This window comes from Apostichopus japonicus, chromosome 2 (genome assembly GCF_037975245.1).
Source record: "Apostichopus japonicus isolate 1M-3 chromosome 2, ASM3797524v1, whole genome shotgun sequence".
Lineage (NCBI taxonomy): Eukaryota > Metazoa > Echinodermata > Holothuroidea > Aspidochirotida > Stichopodidae > Apostichopus > Apostichopus japonicus.
The window spans coordinates 5,723,247-5,745,814 of record NC_092562.1 but is presented as its reverse complement, the minus strand read 5'-3'; the positions used below and the strand labels follow the sequence as shown (position 1 = coordinate 5,745,814).

Genomic DNA, 22,568 nt, shown 5'->3' with positions numbered 1-22,568 from the left:
TATGGCTTAATAAGTGAAATAGCATGATCCAGCTAGCACACTCCATATGAATGCCCCTATGGCTTATTGCTTAATATGGAAATAGTATGATCCAGCTAGCACACTCCATATGAATGCCCCTATGGCTTACTGCTTAATAAGTGAAATAGCATGATCCAGCTAGCACACTCCATATGAATGCCCCTATGGCTTACTGCTTAATAAGGGAAATAGCATGCTCCAGCTAGCACACTCCATATGAATGCCCCTATGGCTTACTGCTTAATAAAGGAAATAGCATGTTCCAGCTAGCATACTCCATATGAATGCCCCTCTGACTTACTGGTTAATAAAGGAAATAGCATGTTCCAGCTAGCATACTCAATATGAATGCCCCTCTGACTTACTGCTTAATAAAGGAAATAGCATGTTCCAGCTAGCATACTCCATATGAATGCCCCTCTGACTTACTGGTTAATAAAGGAAATAGCATGTTCCAGCTAGCATACTCCATAGGAATGCCCTTCTAACTTACTGCTTAAAGGAAATAGCATGTTCCAGCTAGCATACTCCATATAAATGGCTAACTGCTTAATGAGTGATATGCAATGCCCCAGCTAGCATACTCCATATGAATGCCTGTATGGCTTACTGATTAATAAGGGAAATAGCGCCATGCTTGTTTTGCGACGCAAACCAATTTTTCATCACTTGTAAACCTTACACCCAGCACCCTTACACTCCAGAAAAAGAAATGTTCCCATGCTGCTATTTGAAGACATAAATTGGGCTAACACCGTCTCATTTTCCTGCATTTTGCTCTGCATGTTCCTTGATTCATACATTGCCACAGCCAAAATAAACCAATTGTTGGTTGATAGCATCTCTCAAATGATGTTCTCCTGTTGATTTGTGGCCTACTTTTCTTGAGGGGATGTTTACATGTCTCTCTATGGAGTATGCCACCTTAATCAAGTCTATTTAGTTAATATCTTAACTGAAAAAGTTTGATGAGAAGTGCTCTGAGACACAAATTGAGATTCGTTTTGCGGGAAAGTTTGTTCTAGTTGACTTTTGACATAATTTATCAATGCAAATCAATTGGTGACATGGAGATGCAACGTAGGTGAGATATAGGTGGAAAGAAGGGCCGGAGGGTGTTAAATTGGTACTGAAATGTGGAAGACAAGCTTAAGACAAGATTAATATTGACTATGAATATGTCTTTTTCGCAACCTAAGTAACGAAAAGTAACAATTTTATCCTTCCTGTGTAATCAGAAGCACCCCCTGATCGAGATTGATATGCATGATTTTCGAAAGGATCGAAAAAGTCGCGAATTTGGACCAACAACTGAAAAAAATCATAAGGATATTTAAGCACTTCTATCAAATTTTAAGTTTAAAATCCACGTATTTTTATGCAAAACTTATTAAAATTAGTAGACGCTTCTCTTGAGACAAAAGTGGCATTCGACGAAGTTTTAGTCATTTAAATTCGATATGATATGACGTCGAGATATGGCTTATAAATTTCATTTTTCCACCAAAATATCAGTGTTTATACTACTCTTGTCACCTGGAAGGAATCCAAAGGGCGCCACACACCTCAGGTACAATTTTGGGAAGAATTAAAAAAGTCGCGATTTTGGCCAAAATCGGACAAAATCATAAGGGTATATAGCCTTACAAATCATCATATTTGGCCCAAAAATCAAAGTTCTCCAATTTCTCTCAGGATACGTAGCAAGGACTACCAGCACCCTGTTGACGTTTCTCTCGAGAAAAAAATGGCATTCGACGAAGTTTTAGTCTTTTAATTTCGATATGATATGGCGTCGAGTGTTTATACTACTCTTGTCACCTTGAAAGGAATCCAAAGGGCGCCACACACCTCAGGTACAATTTGGGGAATAATGAAAAAAGTCGCTATTTTGGCCAAAATCTTAGGGGTATACCCCTTACAAAATCGTCATATTTGGCCCAAAAATCAAAGTTCTCCAATTTCTCTCAGGATACGTAGAAAAAACTACTAGCACCCTGTTGACGTTTCTCTCGAGACAAAAGTGGCATTCGACGAAGTTTTAGTTATTTAATTTCGATATGATATGACGTCGAGATATGGTTTTTAAATTTCATTTTTCCACCAAAATATCAGTGTTTATACTACTCTTGTCACCTGGAAGGAATCCAAAGGGCGCCACACACCTCAGGTACAATTTTGGGAAGAATTAAAAAAGTCGCTATTTTGGCCAAACTCTGACAAAATCATAAGTGTATATATAGCCTTACAAAATCGTCATATTTGGGCCAAAAATCAAAGTTCTCCAATTTCTCTCAGGATACGTAGAAAGGACTCCCAGCACCCTGTTGACGTTTCTCTCGAGACAAAAGTGGCATTCGACGAAGTTTTAGTCATTTAATTTCGATATGATATGACGTCGAGATATGGTTTTTAAATGTCATTTTTCCACCAAAATATCAGTGTTTATACTACCCTTGTCACCTGGAAAGGAATCCAAAGGGCGCCACACACCTCAGGTACAATTTTTATGAAGAATAAAAAATGTCGCTATTTTGGCCAAAATCGGACAAACTCATAAGGGTATTATAGCCTTACAAAATCGTCATATTTGGGCCAAAAATCAAAGTTCTCCAATTTCTCTCAGGATACGTAGAAAGGACTCCCAGCACCCTGTTGACGTTTCTCTCAAGACAAAAGTGGCATTCGACGAAGTTTTAGTCATTTAATTTCGATATGATATGACGTCGAGATATGGTTTTTAAATGTCATTTTTCTACCAAAATATCAGTGTTTATACTACTCTTGTCACCTTGAAAGGAATCCAAAGGGTGCCACACACCTCAGGTACAATTTTTGGAAGAATTAAAAAAGTTGCGATTTTTGCCAATATCGGACAAAATCATATAATTTCGATATGATATGACATATTTTTAGTTAGTTAAATTCGATATGAAATGACTTCGAGATATGGAAAATTGACTTAGAAATATGTCTTTATCGCAACCTAGGTAACGGAAAGTGACAATTTGATCCCTCCTATGTAATCAAAAGGACCCCCTGATTGATATGCATGATTTTCGAAAGTATCGAAAAAGTTTCGATTTTGTAAAAATCATAAGGCTGTTGTCCTTAGAAACATTTTGGGTCTAAATATCGAATTTCATAGATTTGGTCAGAGTAGTTTTATAGTAAATTTTAATCGTAATTCATAAGTTTTTGTCTAAAAATCGAATATCACAGATTTGGCCAGGATGCCTTTTATGGTCATCCAAGGTTTCAGAGCTTTGCTGCCCTGGGCACTCTCCTCCAGAAGAAATTAAAACAAAGTTAAAGATCAAATGATGAATTCAGAGTGATAGTTATACTATAATTTAAGGTCTTTAGTACCTAACGCAAGATTGTCCAAAACCATACTCTTGAACAGTCATGTGAGGTTTAAAAGGTGAATGTACACTCATAGGAGTGGCCTTACCCTTCCCTTGTTGAATGTTCATTATCCCCGACTGAACCATTTCATCCCGACTGACTATGAATAAACAGAGGGCGCCCTCATTTTCAAATGATTTTGGCAAAAAATTTCAAAAATTATAAGGCTATAGCCTAACAAATTTGATAAAAGGGGCGAAAAGTGGCAGTTCGCAAATATCGGTCATGATGGTCCAAATGGATGTTCCTAGCTCGGATAAACGTTTCCATGAAGCCAAATTTAGCGAGAAATATGAAATAATTTGATGCAAACGAAATGAAGATATGGTATTAATATTTTGGCCTCATCATCATTTCATCCCCATGCGTAATTTACACTCTTAGAAAAAGTAGGGGGAAATTTTGCCAACTTAGACCAACGTTTCGGTTTGTGTACCACCACAAGGTTTGGGCAAATGTGCCAATAGCATGAGCAAATGTATTCACCCAATCAAATGGCTAAATTTGCCCGTTTGTGGGCATTTTATGTTGCACATTTGTTGGGCAATGGCATAATATTTTACACAGTTCTTAAAACAGTTCTTAAAACGCATTTACTCAACTAAGGGATAATTGCTGTACCCAACCAGTGGTATAGTGGTATATGAACCAAACGTTGGGTATCATGGACTCATTGAGACAAATGAAAACAAATAATGCAAATATCCTATTTTCAAATCAGTTTTTTTATTAAGACATTTGGCATAGACATCTTGAACGGATTTATTTAAAATGAGTACAGTTTGTTTTGAAGCAAACATTTAAGCATCACAAACGTTGTAAGCAAAACGTGACCCATCATTCCACAATTGAACTTCCAGTAATTTGAGCAACTCTTCACAAAATGAAAATTATTAAGTTATAATATCTGATGGTTATCAAAGTTGTCAGTAATGATAAAGAGCAAATATTTCTAAAAAAGATTTTAGAATTTAGAATCTATAACCGAGAACTCCACCCATTCGCCCAGCTATGTCATCACTGCGTATGTGATACCACTGCTGTTTGAGTTCAATTAAAAATGGTTGGATCTAATATTAAATCATTATTGTTGCACAATGCTCAAATAATATTCCACCTAACCACAGATGAATAAACATCAATATAACTCACAGGATGGAAATCAATAACAGCATGCACTGAATACAGCAGGATACACTTAACTTTCTTTCCACTTCAGAAACGGAACAGAACTGGCATTATGTAAAATGCAAAGTTCCTTTTGTCAGCTGAAAGAAAAGTCAAAGAATAATACCAAGATATATAGTCAATAAGTTTCAGTGAATCAAGACATTTTTAAATAACTTAAGCACTGATGTTTTTCAACAAACTCAGTGACAAGACCGGTCAAACAATATGTCATTATACCATACCCCTTAATGGAACTCTGTACTTAACCCCATAACTAATGCTGTACCGTATATTATTTTGATGACATTTTCATGTGATAAACAATTCTTCACGAGTCCTGCAAACAATCTTCAACAATAACTTGTTATCTTTTGTTAACAGACAGACTTTTGTAAACCACAATGCAAAATAAGCAACGCACTTGAAAGCAGTATTAAGTACAGTACTTACTCTCTCCCACATTATGACATATTGTCCCCTTAAATTACATACATATCTGTAGAAAACAAATCATTCTACCTGTAGAAAGATTCAGAGGGATCCAGGCTGAACTATTTCCCAACCACATTTCATCTTATCAGCAAAGAGAATAACATCTTCTGCCAGTTCGTTCCATTTCTCCAGCATTTTTGGGGGCAGCTCGTGGCACCATTACTTCAAATTCATGGTCAATCTAAAAGAAGCAGAATCCAATGAAACCATAGCCTAGTTGATTGATGTTGGGGTTATGCCAATGTGCCCTTTAAGGTAAAACCTTTGCAAATGGACACGTAGCAAAAGCATGGTGGATTATTGAGAGTGTTACTCAATATAAATAGTACGAACAAGATATAGCAGTCCTACTTAAGAAAGTTTTACCATTAAAGCTAAGCACTCCATAGCCTACCTCAAGGTATCTGTGGATATGTAGCCTACATTGAGATCTGTCCATTGTACTATGTCTACATAACTAATATATAGCCTATGCCTTCAGCTTTTGCGTGTATGCTTTGTATCAATTATAAAAAAAAACCTAGACTGTCCAGAGTAGATGTTGACAGGTACTGTGGGTTTCAGTACCATTGTACAATGTTATGCTAAGGCGCCTGCTAAGATAATTCCAAACTAAGAATGGATATTAAAACAAACTTCATGTTTCGCTATCTTTTTAACCAGTATGCATGACAGGTCTTCAAGGTTATGTTAAACTATGAGTCTATGAATCATCACATTCACAGTTATGACTTGCCTAACAGCACCTAGGCCTAGCTTCTTTTTTGGCGATATTCAAGACTAGGCCTTCTTTAGAGAACGTAGATAAGCATTTGTATAACCTCGCCTGCGCCTAACGTTAACATACAGTAGTAATTCCACTGCGTTGCTTCTCCTTGCACGTCAATTTGTGTTCTTTACGATGACATCTACAGTAGTATTAAAGAACGTCGTTTCAAACTTTACTTGAGTAATAGAGGTTTGAATGTACCTAAAAGTATCAATGGTGGGATCACGTCCCTAGGAAATTAGTCGTAACATCAAGCTTTCCTCAACCACAGTTTGTCACTTTCGTGACTTTGTTGGAAGTGTTTGTGAACTGCTTCGACGGCCGTAACCGTACATGCTCACTTCACAGCCATTTGCCCAGTCAACTGGTAAACAAGGTAATTGTGCGCATATTTTTGTTTTTGACCACCATACCAAAATTTACACAGTTGTTTATCGTTGAATGTCTTTCCCAGTCTGCTCTTTTCTTGTCAGTATTTCATTATGTTATACAGCCTGATGTTATCTAAATATTTAGTGAAATACGTAATGGCACTTGCAAGCTTCCGTAGACTCAGTAAAAAGAGAATATCACCAAGAAGGGTCACGCATTCAGTGGACATTGGACATATAAGGGTGGACATTGGACATATAAGGGTGGGCATGGGCTGCACACATGCCGGACGCAGAGAGTTGACTCTCTGTCCATAGATGCAAGGATTCACACGCAAACCACCTAGCTCGCTTCTGGCCGATCAAGATTAGCCGACCCTCCACCGGTGTCCTCTCGGGCCGTTTATGACACCAAGGGAGATATGGTACGGTATCCTACCTAGGCCATGGAAAAGTACCATACCACAGCCGGAAGTTAGGAAACACCGGACATGCCTCGAACCCTAGCACGATTAACATGATCAACAGCAGATGTCTGTGCCATAAACAACCGCGCTAACTATAACACGTCTGCTGAAAAAGCAACTTCAGAACTAAAACTTAAAAACTCTATCCGAGAATCATACAATTAACGCAAAAGGAATTTTATCCAGTGGGAATCGAACTCGGAACATTTAGCTTGGAATTTACTCTTTCACCCACTAAACTATTTGACTGCTTGATCATTCTTGAGGTTGGATTTCACTATCAGAATCGATCACGTTATTTCAGCTGCAGCACACTATGAATTCAATAGAATACCTAAGTCACCATAACAACAAATTAGCAGCAACTTGTGAATGACATACGTAGTCGTTGTAATTCGGGGGGATTAAATATGTTGTTCATCCTGACAGCTGTTGAATTGAAAAGAGAGACAACTGAATTACTACAAATTAACGCTGGAATGCCATTACGTGATACGGAATGATCACTATCATAGCATTGTAATGGCATTGTTATGACTGGTTCACAACAAGAAGATGGCTCTACCCCATTTACATAATTTTGGGAAGATTTGAAAAAAGTCGCGATTTTGACCAAATTTGAAATGTATAGCCTTACAAATTTTTCAAGAAAACAAAGGGAATTTCTCCAATTTTTTTCACGATGCTGATACGGATTCTTGGAGCTCGAATATGGTTTTTTGTTGAATATAAAGTGAAATTTCCAGTCGAAATTTGAAGCCTTTTTTGGCCTAATTAGTTGATCAATTAAATCGTGTTAAAATGGCCATTTTCTTTCAAATGGGTACGAATAAGAACATATCAATGCCTGATTTACAACGAGAATATCGATTTACCCGATTCACAAAATATTGGGAGGAATAGAAAAAGTCGTTATTTTGGCCTAAATTTGAAAAAATAAAAAAGAATTGATAAGTGTATAGCCTTACAAATAATGTGGGGGAAATGTCCGATATGGTAGAAATACGATAGAGTCTTTTTTAAAGGTGAATAGTACTAGGCTATATTATTAATGTGTGGGCCAAACGCACCCTTGCTGTTTTAGCGATTATGGTTGTTGAATAGCTTTTTCTGCTTAACGTCAATTATAACCGGTGCTCATCCGAGTGGATAAAGGCGGATAAAGGCATTTGAGGCTTAGCAATCGGGAGGTTCCCGGTTCGATCCCCGGCCGGGTGAGTCATAGTAAGGTGGGTTTTGCATACAATAGCAATCTACGGTTTCCCAATCTAGAAATGAATTTCTGAATTGGAAAGATTCCAAATCTTTGTCGATTAAGCGTCGCCAAAAAAAAAAGGTGCTGAATAACCTGTTATTATTACCTTCTCCTATGAACAGTTTTGTTTCCAACATTTATTCTTAACTCTTGACAAAATTAGCCATAATCGTTTTCCAGATTAACTGCAATGGAAGTGGGTGGATTTTTATATAAGATTGGTTATATCTTAAGAGGTCACCAATTTTCAGCGCTTGCTTATAGAAACAATTATGAATACAAACTATCGCGTAAAGAAATACAAGATAGTCTTAGATGACTTCATTCATCAGCACTGGTGAAACAAAGCAATGAATTATCGACAATGAATACATAATGGAATCATCTTTGTATAATGAACGATTTATTTACTCCTAATGATTACCCTCTGCATTGTAAAAAGAAAAATCGAGAAATTCTCTGAAACTAGCATACACCCTGCTGGAATACTAGCTCGAGTTGGAAGGAATTACTGAAGACAGTATCGTAGTATTGTTGAATATACAAATATAATATGTATAATTCACATTAAACCCACCAAATATAACGTTTACGTCATCGTTTAATAGTAACTTTATTTCTAAGAGGTACACTCCTTTCAGTTCCTGTTTCAGGAAATTACTATCAGCTAAATGTTAACCTTTCTACGGAAGTAGTTAGGTTGGAACCAACAACTGACTTCTAAATCTCAGGAAGTTTTACACCCGCCACTCAAAGTGGTGGTGGTGTCATTTCAAAGAAAAGCAGCATCATCACAGTCCACATGTTGTGTTTTTGGAACAAAGTCATTCATCGTCGCTAAGTAACAAACTATAAAAGAGAAAACAGTCTGTTACATTTGGCAAACATAAATTGAGAAGCTTCGAGATAACAGTTTGTTTCAACTTGTCTTCCAAAGTGTTAAAACTCTGCCACTTCTACAAAGGTAAGAAATTGTCATATTTTATGTTAAGTGTTAATATTTATTTGCGATTGTATTAGGTTAAACTTACAGAAACATCTAGTACTAACCGTGTACAATTAACCATACATCTCGGTCTGCCAGTTATTTCTATCCTTCATATATGATTGTTTTCTCATTCAACTTAGACCTTACTAATGCAGTGACAAACTGCCAACACAGTTATTAGTTTCCATGTCGGTCAGTGGCTACCGTCAATCGGGCGTAAAACGTCAAATGTTTACGTTTTAATAGACAGGGAAAGATTAGGACACTCAACTGGGCCTTAGGTTCACCCTTCCATATAAAGGTTAACACATTCATGCATGCTATTTACGATACTTACTTGAATGAATAGTCGGCTAGTCGACACCGAGAAGAGCATTCGCAAAGCAGAACTTGGGGAAAACCAAACCTGCGGGTTTTTGTCCATGCACCTTTTACTTTTTAGTCCATAACTCAATGTCGTTTAAGCCAGTTCTGCAGATTGTATGTATGTGGAATTTGGGCGCTTAATAAGTAACTTTCCCCCCCCCCCCTCTTTTGGCCGCTTTCAATTTTATTATAACCTTGAAACTCCACACAGACAAATTGTCTGTCAAAAGTGTGTCGGCCAATCAAATGATGTTTTGTTTCATATAAACTCATAAATCGTCAAATTTTCGACTTTTTCCAATCCCAATCTCCAATCGCCTATACTGCTTAACATGGCGTACCTACCAAGTATGACATTGAATCAACATGTGGTTAATGCATCAGGGGTTACAGCTTTGTACAGCTCCAGCTCATTGCATTTAGCGATATTGAAATGAGATAAGCCATTGTGATAAGCCGCGCCCCGTTGTTTGGCTAATTGGTTGTGCGCAGAGCCGTATATACGGCTATGGTTGTGCGTTGAACAGTTGTCGTCTGCCACTGCTTGAAGTGCGCGCGAGAGGTGAAGTTTACATAAAAAGGCGGGAAACCTTTGAGTGACGTAATGACTGTGCTAAGACTGGGGTATAGCGTGGTTAAACAATGTGAGTGGGCTTTAACATGCGTTCAGGATGGAGCTGGATAAAGAAATACGTAAGTTTTAACCCCCTATAATATATGAATATTTAGTGTGCTGAGGATGGAGCTCGCGCTTTAAGCCCTGATCGGTTGTTGACATATCGTGTTTTTTAGCTGTTTTCCTATTTAGGCCAACCCACTCATGAATACTAATGAGGTGAGACTTTTTGTTGCAATGAACATGTACATACTTTGTACATATCAGGTACGAAATAAATCGGACGTACGGATGAAGAGATATTGCATTATAAGAAGTTACGTTAAGGCCCGCTCACCATCCATATACATGAATGGGAACACAAGCGATAGGGAACATCTGTATACACATCACGGGGCATCTACTGTACTAGTCCGGGAGCCCAGAAGGTTTATTCAGCTGAAGAGGTACAAAAGGTTTGGTGGCCTGATTGTGTTGGTAGGTGACCAAGCATCAATAAAATGTGTTGCTGCCGGGGCACACCCTGCATGGTAGGTGAGGGGGTCACAAAATAGGGGGGCAAAATATGCTTTTATTTAGCTGAAGAGGTACAAGCACAAAAGTTGCTGGATCTTATTCCCAGGAGGGTACCTTGCATCATGGTGGCAATGACAGCAATATCTGACTGCATGGGGCCCCAGACAGTAGCCCAAAAGAGGCCCGCCCATGTGGTATTATTCAGCTGAAAGGGTACAAGGGAAGATCCTTTTGCATTTGAACTATTAAACATTGAGGTATACTAAAACACTAATGACAGTAACTTTGTCCTGCATAAAGGCCCAAACAGTAGCCCTAAGAATGGGCCATGCGGTACAACCAGCTGTTGGCTAATTTATCTAGCTGAAAGGTACATGAACAAAACTTGTTGGATACTGCTCCCAGCAAGACTAATTTCATTGTTGTAGCAACAACAGCAATATCTGCCTGCATGGGGCCCCAGACAGTAGCCCAAATGGGGCCCGCCCATGTGGTATTATTCAGCTGAAAGGGTACAAGGGTAGATCCTTTTGCATTTGAACTATTAAACATTGAGGTATACTAAAACACTAATGACAGTAACTTTGTCCTGCATAGGGGCCCAAACAGTAGCCCTAAGAATGGGCCATGCGGTACAACCAGCTGTTGGTTAATTTATCTATAGCTGAAAAGGTACATGAACAAAACTTGTTGGATACTGCTCCCAGCGAGACTAATTACATTGCTGTAGCAACAACAGCAATATCTGACTGCACGGGGCCCCAGACAGTGGCCCAAAAGAGGCCCGCCCATGTGGTATTATTCAGCTGAAAAGGTACAAGGGTAGATCCTTTTGCATTTGAACTATTACACATTGGGGTATACTAAAACACTAATGACAGTAACTTTGTCCTGCATAGGGGCTTAAACAGTAACCCTAAGTATGGGCCATGCGGTACAACCAGCTGTTGGCTAATTTATCTAGCTGGACAGGTACATGAACAAAACTTGTTGGATACTGCTCCCAGCAAGACTAATTACATTGCTGTAGCAACAACAGCAATATCTGCCTGCATGGGGCCCCAGACAGTGGCCCAAAAGGGCCCAGCCCACATGGTATTATTCAGCTGAAAAGGTACAAGGGTAGATCCTTTTGCATTTGAACTATTACACATCGGGGTATACTATAATGCTAATGACAGTAACTTTGTCCTTCATAGTGGCCCAAACAGGCCCGTATGGTGTTATTCTGTCAAAGTAGTACAAGGGTGAATCTTTCAGCATTGATGCTGATACATTTAGGTTTACCTAAGTAGATCTACCAATGACACCAACTTCGTTCTGCACTGGGGCCCAGACAATATAGCCCAACATAGCCCCTCCTTTCATGTTTATTGTCTCTTGCCACGATTGGACGAGCAGTGAGAGAAAACAGAAATGATATAATTGCAAGAGATTTATGATTTATTGGACCTGGTTAACAACGTTATTTGTCTTCTTCGTTAGAAATCCAGTGTAACGTACCTTATAATTGGATTGCGAGGCAATTCAAAACTGTGAATACCACCATACCTGAACGCTATGATAGGTGCACTTTTTTTAAATGTAATTTAAAATACTTTGTGTAGCCAGAATTGTATCTTTCAGAATGACCTAAAACATTGTACTGGCCCTAATTAACTCAAAGTTGGTCTCCATCGTTGTAGCATTGAACTGATATACTTTGATTCAAATTGCTCAATCATTGATCGTAATGATTTATCAGTGATAATCATATGAAGGCATGTTAACATCATCACTTGCTGAAATAACATATTTACAGTTTTGGTTAAAATGATAACATATAGTAACATCCATAATACATATACACTAGGGTAATGTACCGTTAACAGTCAATTGGACACCATTTTGTATATCTTAGGCAACATTGATAACATAAAGTTTAGCACACAGAATTATAACGAAAGAGTGTTACTCAAGGGCGGCGGAACCGGGGGGGCACAGGGGGCACGTGCCCCCCCACTTTTCCTCAGATTAAAAATGTGCCCTTTTTCTACATAAAAATTTCTAAATAAAACAAGAGTTTACAAAGCGAAACCCACGTCGAATGAAATATTTCGGGAAGTTTTAAATGTTTACTACCACAGGCGTAGGAGCCCAATTTGATTTGGGGGGGGGGGGGGAGGGGGAGCTGTAACAACTTGCCCGAAAAATATTGCCAAAATTTTTCGCGCGCTACGCGCGCGTTCAACATCTTAATGTGCATATCATATAGGCATGCATTAGTTATTTCATCGCATGCCAATAACATACAATCATTTGCCGTGTTATAACCCTTCCAAATTGGTTATAATTATTCAAATAGTCGTTACAATAATAATGATCATAATACTATCAGTTTAACCATTGAAAAACACATAGAAAATTACTTTTCTTTCAGTATTTTCACATATTTCATTTGCTTTCATGCATTTATCGATCGCGTGTGCAGGGACTTGGAATTTATAATGATTTCACCTCATTTTGTCGTTTTCCTTCTTTCCCAATTTGCACATTAGATACTGCAGTGCTAGTATGCATTGTTTCCTTGAGGGGGGGGGGGGGGGGTTGGCGTTGATGGAGTGATGTGTATACGCAAATAAGATAATACAATAAGAGTTATGAAGGGTACTAAATATCAGGCTGCATCAGTCCAATCGAATTTCTGCAAAGTGCCCTTCGACGTTGGTGCCCCCCCCCCCCCAGATTAAAAGTGCTTCCGCCGCCCTTGGTGTTACTAGATTCCCATAGCTAGGTACAAAAGTTAGGAATGTACAGACAAGTAAAAAGTACTGTAAGTCAGTGGAATTTTCTGAAATGTAAGCTGCTGACATTATTATTGTCCATTGTCACAGCAGTACATAGAAAATACAGCACTTGATTTAGCGAGTAATACACTAATGTTACATGTTAGGGTCAACCAAGAAAAGGCCAAATATCAAAACTACATCAATCTTCAACAGCCTCATAGGTTCTGGGTAACAGGTTTTGTACATGTCAAGCAGATGAAATGTTGCTCCAGGGTGTGGTGGAAGTTTGTTTTAACCACTGCAAACAGATGGGTTTTATTACATAATAACTATGAAATCCGTAAGTTCCTGTCAATAGAGAATATTACCTTTCTGCCCGTTCTATTGTGTTGATGTATGTCACAATATAATGATTATTTACGACATAGAAATGGCACAAGTAATTGTTTGCGTTCTCATCAAGGGTCATACCTAATCCTCATCCTCACATTCACTCTCACTGTCATCACTCCATGGCTGATCATCCAACTCACTGTCATCATCAACATCTGCTACGTCCATATCGTATTTTCTCATATTTTCTGCATAGTTATCTCTTGGATCAACGACAGCATCCAAAGCCAGAGTCATTTCTTCACGCTCATGTACTGGCTCCGAGTCTTCACTGGACAATGTATCGGGTAGAGCTTCTCCTTCATACCAATGGTGCACATACAGTCCATCATCATTGGCGATCCATCCATAATTCAGTGGGTGCAGGTCTTTGGTTTGTTGTTTGGTATGTGCATGGCTCCACATCGTAGCAACGAAGTTTGCCCGTAATACGTGTTGATACAGTACCTTCTCACATGGTGGTAAAGATGAGCAATTGATCTTCTTTACGTGTACCGCTTGCTGTTTTCTTTTAGTCATCCTGGTGAAAGACTGGTGCCTGGCTTCATTGATGTCGTCCAATGCCTTGAATCCATAGATCCTGCAAACAAATGCAGTCACTGCAGGTTTATCGACAGCATTGGTGCATAGGGACTTCAGTGCCTCAACGTAATCAGGGTGTTTCTCTAGATAACTGAAGGGTACAGACTTGCCTTTCTGGTAGAACGCAGAGTTGTAGTCACAACCAGTCAGAGCATGAAAACTAATGAGAGCTTCACTCAAACCTGTTTGCTTTCTTTCAAGCTCACGTGAAATGTTGGTTACGTTTATGAATCGTCTCTTGTTTCCTGAACCGAAGTCCAGAGTGATCATCGATGAGGCTGGCATTTTGGGGACAAGACCATGATTTGATGATTTAATTGTTATCCGCCGTCTTGCCCCATGCAGGCAGATATGCTGTCAATACTGCAGCAATAGATTTAGTCCTGTTCGAAGCGGTATCCAACACGTTTTGTTTATGTACCTATTCAGGTAGGGATATTAGTTAAAAGCTGGTTGGGCTGCAGGGCCTATCTTATCTAGGGTTACTGTGAGGGCATATATGCAGGAAAAGTAACTGTCATTAGTATTTTAGTATACCCCAATGTGCAATAGTTTAAATGCAAAAGGATCTACCCTTGTACCTGTCCAGCTGAATAATACCATATGGGCGGGCCTCTTTTGGGCAACTGTCTGGGGCCCCATGCAGTCATATATTGCTGTTGTTGCTACAGCAATGTAATTAGTCTCGCTGGGAGCAGTATCCAACAAGTTTTGTTCATGTACCTTTTCAGCTAGATAAATTAGCCAACAGCTGGATGTACCGCATGGCCCATTCTTAGGGCTACTGTTTGGGCCCCTATGCAGGACAAAGTTACTGTCATTAGTGTTTTAGTACACCACAATGTGTAATAGTTCAAATGCAGAAGAATTCACCCTTGTACCTTTGCAGCTGAATAATACCATATGGGCGGGCCTCTTTTGGGCAACTGTCTGGGGCCCCATGCAGGCAGATATTGCTGTTGCTGCTACAGCAATGAAATTAGTCTTGCTGGGAGCAGTATCCAACAAGTTTTGTTCATGTACCTTTTCAGCTAGATAAATTAGCCAACAGCTGGTTGTACCGCATGGCCCATTCTTAGGGCTACTGTTTGGGCCCCTATGCATGACAAATTTACTGTCATTAGTGTTTTAGTACACCCCAATATGTAATAGTTCAAATGCAAAAGAATTCACCCTTGTACCTTTTCAGCTGAATAATACCACATGGGCGGGCCCCATTTGGGCTACTGTCTGGGGCCCCATGCAGTCAGATATTGCTGTTGTTGCTACAGCAATGAAATTAGTCTTGCTGGGAGCAGTATCCAACAAGTTTTGTTCGTGTACCTTTTCAGCTAGATAAATTAGCCAACAGCTGGTTGTACCGCATGGCCCGTTCTTAGGGCTACTGTTTGGGCCCCTATGCAGGACAAAGTTACTGTCATTAGTGTTTTAGTACACCACAATGTGTAACAGTTCAAATGCAAAAGAATTCACCCTTGTACCTTTTCAGCTGAATAATACCATATGGGCGGGCCTCTTTTGGGCTACTGTCTGGGGCCCCATGCAGTCAGATATTGCTGTCATTGCCACCATGATTCAAGGTACCCTCCTGGGAATAAGATCCAGCAACTTTTGTGCTTGTACCTCTTCAGCTAAATAAAAGCATATTTTGCCCCCCTATTTTGTGACCCCCTCACCTACCATGCAGGGTGTGCCCCGGCAGCAACACATTTTATTGATGCTTGGTCACCTACCAACACAATCAGGCCACCAAACCTTTTGTACCTCTTCAGCTGAATAAACCTTCTGGGCTCCCGGACTATACCTATCACGCATGACAATGACTCATCTTGTGCTTTCTTGAGATACCGTGTTTACAAGCGGGCCGTCACATAAGCACACAATTACACGCACGCGCCCACACGCACGATTGCCAAGAGATACTGAGCCTTCGGCATCGTAACCAAAAAGGTGGGAATCTTTAGAAAATAAACGGCATTTTGAGAGGAAACAGTAACAATTTTGGGATGAGTTGTGGAAATTTCAGCATGAAATTTCCAGAAAACAAGTAGAATTTCGGTATTAAAGGTTGGAATTTTCGAGATATGAGGGGGTTCAAAGTAACTTTCCGCTCCGGGTTTAATTGTCATGTGTAGTCTCTATATAATGCAATACAATAGCTTACACTGTTCAGAGGCTATTGAGTTAATGTAAATGGTCCTTTAACACATTAAAGATCAAACATATTTGACGTAACAAAGTAACAGCTTTTCTGTGTTCCTCCAAGGGGAGTTAGAAAATTCCATCTAGTAATAAACCGCTACTGTCCGGTATGTAGCTGAGAGTATTTGGTTATACTACTCATTTCGACGGCAAAAAGATCCACGGGAAACACAGGAGACTTCTAGCTTTTCTTGTTTATGCCTGACAAGTCATTCGAGAATACTGCAAAGTATTGACGGTAAGGCGAATCAGGCACTGATGAATTGCATAGCTTGAGTGTAATAACATCTAGGAAGGGGTGTAGAGCCCCTTTCCAAGTGATGTAAAAGTTTCATATCACATGAATCTTTGACACCCTCAGTTTATTGGTAAACAAGAAGAAGGCTAATTTCCAGTCGGACGAACCAGCGTAGAATATTACGACAGTGCTACTACCATACTATGGATTTCTTTCTTTTCTTTTTTTTTCACAGACATAGCTTTAGCATGTATACATTCTTCAAACCAGCAGTTTTTCTCTTGTGTTTGCACATCACCACAAGCTGTTCGCCAACCGGCACCAACCTAGCAGGGGCTAATGAGCTATATGGTCGTCCTGCGCCTGGTCAGGATGGGTCATACGGACCAAGAGGTGATGGACTTCATAGTGGATGCCGCACGGAATCTGTAAGGAGCTCGGGAATCCGGGGGCCTCGGGGGGCTCAGGGTCAAGCGAATGCTCGAGGACTACCAGGGGTACGCTGTCCTCCAGAGGATGACAACAGGGGAGCCCCGTCGGACGGACCAGAAGGTGGGCGTCACTCTGAACCTCATAGTGGATGCCGCACGGAACCTGTAAGGAACTCGGGAATCCGGGGGCCTCGTGGGGCTCGGGGTCCAGCGATTGCTCGAGGACTACCAGGGGTACGCTGTCCTCCAGAGGATGACAACAGGGGAGCCCCATCGGACAACAGGGTGGTACCTGATAATTCAGTCAATCCAACTGCTTTGAGGTGAGTTATTAAATCCCTTCCAGAAGAATGATATACCTCTTGTAACCCAAGTATCAAAAATAATCCAGTCTACCTTTTTGTTGATCATGCATTTTTGCAACACGTAGCTGTAGATACTGTGTTTATCACTTTAAATACGTTGCCGTCTATACGTGGTGAATAGCGGTAAGTATTGACGGACTATGAAGTCGGATAGTTCTGGCCGCACGATTTTACAGAACATCATAACTGGTATATAAATAGGTATATGAAACAAAACAATAATGGTCATTTACTTTTTTTACGTTACACTCATCGTCAGGTTTCAACGGTTGCTGAAATCAGGTGCTTCTGTTAAAGTCGTCTTCGGTGAACTTGATTCAGACAAGAATGGTTACGTCACAAGATACGAATGGATCGCCAAAGGCGGTGATACGGCGACTTTCCGTGGGTTGCTTGAAAGATTTGATGCTAACGGTATATATATATATATTAAAATATTTCAGTTTATAACATGGTTAACAATAGTCTCCCTCCCTCATCATCGAGCAAATTTGTACATAAGTGATTCCTGCAGGTAATGTATAATCAGCAGGTGTATAGGGATACGTAGGGAGCAAGGAGGGAGGTGACGCTGTTGTATAAGGATACACAGAGAGCAAGGAGGGAGGTGACGCTAGCTGTTGTTTAGGGACACATTGGGAGTAAGGCGGGAGGTGACGCTGTATATAAAAAGGATTTCCGAACCAACGGTAAATTTATATCTGAATCACAGGTTAAAGCAGCATTTTGCGTTTGGTCGCCGTATTCTACTTTCTTGACATGTCCATCGAGTTTTTTACATATATCAATCACAAAACAGCAAAGTAAGATATTAGCCAAGTTTTTCCCTGCCAACAACGTTAATTAGCGAGTAATTAAGGATACTTGCAGATAATGAGAAAAGTGTCCACGACAAATTCCACATTTAAAATTAATCGCATACATGCAGTTCCCCAAAACCACTGGTTTGAATTCAACCAATCAGAGATGCAGGTTTAGTTATGAGCCGTTGCTAAAAATAGATTCAAGACTTTGCGTTGGTACAACCAGGGAGTTGTTATGGAACTCCTTGGTACAACTGCCTTATAGACTGTACACAAATCAAACATGGTGTTGTATTACGTATTGGTCAATGACGTTCGTAGTGTTTAAATATTCATATTATGGGCGAGGTTTATTGGGATCCCAACGGAAAATATCTTGGAGAAAAACAAAGTTGAAAGTTGCAATTTTTCGACTTTTATGCCACCATTTGAAGTAAGATTTAAAAAGATAAGCTAGTTATGTATGTCGTTATGGCATAGTGGAGTCAGTGAGGTTGAGAAAAATCATAGAAAAGGACACAAAATGCTGCTTTAAGGTCTGCCGACAGGACTATCCTTTTACATACACCCAAAGGGAAAGTGTTACAATAATTCAAGTGGGACCGGTTCCCTTCTCCTCTATGTGGGAGTAAAAGTGTTACAAATAATTCTAGTGGGACCGGGCTCCTTCACAAACTGAAGAAGAAACCAATAACTCAAGTGGGACCGGGCCCCTTCTCTATTTCGGAGTGAAAATGTTACCAATAATTCAAGTGAGACCGGGCCCCTTCTCAAATGAAAGTGCGAAAATTATTAAGTGGGGCCGGCCTCTTCTCAAAGTGAAAGTGTTACAATGTTATATGTGGGAAGGGGCCCCTTTCTCCTCTTCTTGGGTTCTTTCATAGAGCCACTTGAAGTGACGTCATCGTGTAGTCCATCAATGCAATATGAAACGCTCATTAATCCATCCCCTGCCATATTACAGAGATGTCAGAGAATCATTATATCCTTTGCGATGTTATAACAATACATACTTTAGGCCAGTAGTAACATTTGATCAATCTGTATCAAATCAGGGTGTGTTAGATCAAATGAGTATAATACATGATTATTCATAGGTTAGTACATCGCTCTTTTTACAGATGATGCACAGTTTGACATGAGAGAAGCAAGATTAGTGTGGTCGGACAACCAAATCGAAGAAGAGGAGGAAACTAACGAGGATCGTGGTTTGCCAGCCCCAGACCGTAGGCGGACCTATCAAAAGGGACCATATCGTTACATTGGCCCACAAAAGTAAATCAACTTCCCGTTCTTCGTGGGGAATCGAGTTTCAACGATGCAAATCAGTCATTTACGAGAGAAACTAAAACTCGCTTCCAAAACTTTTTTTTCATTACCTTCATTACTACTAGTATATGACTGAACTGTAAGTCTTACATTAGGAACATTCGTTTCTTTACATAATTAGATACCTGATGTGTGAGTTACAATTGTTAATAGTATTTATGTTTGAATTACGTCTGTTGCTTGCATTCATTTCACATGTATTTCCAATTGTCCTTTGAACAGACAAGGATCTTAAAATGTTCAAACCACTTTCGACTTTTGTTTTCGACTCCTTATTTTTTTGCCTTGTCAGTTGACGAAACGTGAGGAAGAGAAACTAATGTAAACTAACACATACCGATGTGCTTATTTATTTATTTATTTTGACTGAAAATCGCATTTTGCATAATTTAACCTATGACCTCTGATCTGTTGTTCTGGGACGTTGCATGTCACTTCAATGTTCACATTTCATTTTATTATATACAGTATATTCCCCCCCCCCCCCCTCTTTTAATTCTTTTTGTCAACGTTGTTGTCATTTGAACATTTGTAAGCATATTTGTACTCTACATACTGTACCTCACACGAGTGAGGTGCACAGATTGAATAAACTTGTAAATTTGTACTTGGAGTACTAGCAAACAATCACTTTTCACTTCATTAGCTCTTTTGCTTTGAGGGTTTGCGAGACAAAAGTTCCTTACCTACCTGTACTACTATAGGTAAAGCATATATATATATCGATATCAATTTATGTAGGAAACGACTGGTATTATAAGATAGATCGATATCTCACACAGTTTTGTTTCAGCTATTTGAGAGTTAAAGTGTAACAATTAACGCCCGTCTAAAGCTATGCTTACTGAAGGCCGTAGTGAGTAGTGCTGTTCACCAAATTGTCGTCGTTCGATATAGCGTAAATTCGATTGCTGTTAGCAGAACTGGGAAGCTTGCCGCAGGAATAAACATAATGACTATAAATAATTAATAGTAAACGTCACAGACAGGATACGGCCGTACTTTTGCTGGTAGTACAAACGCAATATTTGCATGTGTATTCGGATGGCTGTAAAAGTTTGTTGGGATTGACAACATGGTTTGTATTGGGCAGTGAGTGTAGTAACAAACAGGAAACAAAGGCATGATTCAACAACTTACTGTCTAACCATGTACGAACGTACAAAGGAGCCCGGGACTGAGGGCGGTCCCTTACACTTCTCTTTGAAACACGTGGAGACGTCGTGGGTGAGACCAATGAAGTGTCATGTCCAAGACTGAAGAGGGTTTACGGCACTTATGGGCACCAGTCTCTAACAATAAGGCTGGGGATGAACGAACCACTGTGGGATTTAAAATATGTTAGGATGGTAAAGAAGTGGGCAAGGGAGGGGTTGAAAAGAGGTAATCGGGATATATACTTGGGGAAACCAGGAGATGACCAGGGGGAGAAGGTAAAGCGGAGAGTATAGGCCAAGAATGGAGGATATGTTCTTCTCCATTGTTAATGTAAATACAAAATGTCAGATAAAGCACACTGTAAATAACAAAACATATAGGAAGGAGTAATTTAGAAAAAAAAAACATTTGTAACTGATGGCAAATGTATTATTACTTTCGTTTTATCCCCATTGGAAGCATCTTTATGTAGCCTACCTAGCACTGTTGACCAACATTAACTCTCCATTTGCAGACCAGTTAACTCACATAAGTCACAACTGTTCTGTGTGTTTTGTTCACCATAAATAAAGAAAAAACGGTAAATTTTTGGAGTGATTTTAGTCTGAATGTGTGAGATGAAGCCTCAACACTGTTATGAAGGTACTCTGTGCATTAAAGGCATTGAAGACTCGCCCCAAACCGCGTGCGGCCATCTGAAAAAAAGTTAACTTTCCGTTGCTTGCAAGTGACGTTTTGTTCGTGTCTCTACAAAATGCAGACAGTACAGGAATGAAACGTGAAACCTTGTTATCTTTAGCTGGACCTGAGGTGTCCATCGCTGTATTGTTTGTACACTATACTGTGGGTATTGACCGCAGCTGATGCATAGTGTATGTACTGACTGTACACTAGTGTCTAATTACCTACTGTAGCAAGCTGTGTGTGTGTATTTTCTGGGATCGATGGTGGTGTCTAACACTTCTGTTGCACCTCATTCAAAACCAGGTCAGATTACCGGCATTAGACGTTTCTTTTTGCGCGAATCTTCACACCCTTTAATGGATACATGTACATGTATTACCTTACAGTCAGGTCATACTCCATAACATTAACGCTCTACAGACCCACATGTTAGGAACCATAACCCTACAATACAGTGCTTTAATAGACAAAGTGTGGTCCACAGTATACTAATGCATGGATATATTAGGTACTGCTCTACAATGTAAATTTACCACAGAACTGTCTTTACTATATATATACTATATACGATATGCAACCGGTACATGTGTGCACACACACTGAAAGCAAAACTATCTGTAAGACAGAAACTTGTTCACTTCTAACTATGTCCTCAGCATGTTAAATTTAAAACACAAAACTGTACTTTGAGCTGAAGGGAATCCGAGGCAAATGATGTACTGAAATCAGATACCAGTTTGTTTGTGACTGGTGGTGCAACTACCACTATATGTCAAGGCAATTGCTCCACAACACATCACTGTACATTTGAAACTTTATCCCAAAAAAAACAGGACTGCACTATTTTGGGTGACCAGCTAAAAGGCACTAAGGTGGTCAGAGTAGCTATACTTTACTTTGTATGTTATATTCTAGCAACAGTAGCCATCTGTACAGGATGAGGTAAGTAACAGTGTTGATAGCTTCACCTACTAGGATATCTTCTGCACATGTTGAACAGAGCACACAAACATGGCCCATACTAAACCATAAACCAATCCCTTTCACAGATATACAAGCAATTCAGTCAATTGATTATCCTTAGAACAAAACTAAGACTGTCATCATAGTCAGGCATGCCATCCTTTCATGATTGGAAGCTCTTGAAACATTTTATGTATTAACTGTGCCTCATGG

The 22,568-nt window shown here is 39.6% G+C and overlaps 1 protein-coding gene and 1 long non-coding RNA gene across 2 annotated transcripts; one reads left to right on the top strand and one right to left on the bottom strand.

Moving 5' to 3' along the window:
* Positions 1-3,254: 3,254 nt before the first annotated feature.
* LOC139975887 (uncharacterized) lies at positions 3,255-6,471 on the bottom strand. The gene is made up of 3 exons (XR_011795942.1): positions 6,062-6,471; positions 5,119-5,272; positions 3,255-4,697 (listed from the first exon to the last, which is right to left on the bottom strand). It is a non-coding gene; the product is annotated as an uncharacterized lncRNA (long non-coding RNA).
* Positions 6,472-8,756: 2,285 nt separating this feature from the next.
* On the top strand, positions 8,757-19,803 carry LOC139975878 (uncharacterized). Its single transcript, XM_071984152.1, has 4 exons — positions 8,757-8,917; positions 16,858-17,376; positions 17,678-17,832; positions 19,343-19,803. Exons 2-4 carry the CDS (start codon positions 16,871-16,873, stop codon positions 19,498-19,500), a joined length of 819 nt encoding a protein of 272 aa, XP_071840253.1. The 5' UTR covers positions 8,757-8,917; positions 16,858-16,870; the 3' UTR covers positions 19,501-19,803.
* The last annotated feature ends 2,765 nt before the right edge of the window (positions 19,804-22,568 follow it).

What these genes read in the sequence shown, in the direction of transcription:
- LOC139975878 (XM_071984152.1), top strand. Translation starts at nt 16,871, where the DNA reads ATGTATACATTCTTCAAACCAGCAGTTTTTCTCTTGTGTTTGCACATC. An exon ending in GTCAATCCAACTGCTTTGAG is followed by an intron (nt 17,377 to 17,677) that starts GTGAGTTATTAA and finishes ACTCATCGTCAG; the next exon opens with GTTTCAACGGTTGCTGAAAT. An exon ending in TGAAAGATTTGATGCTAACG is followed by an intron (nt 17,833 to 19,342) that starts GTATATATATAT and finishes CTCTTTTTACAG; the next exon opens with ATGATGCACAGTTTGACATG.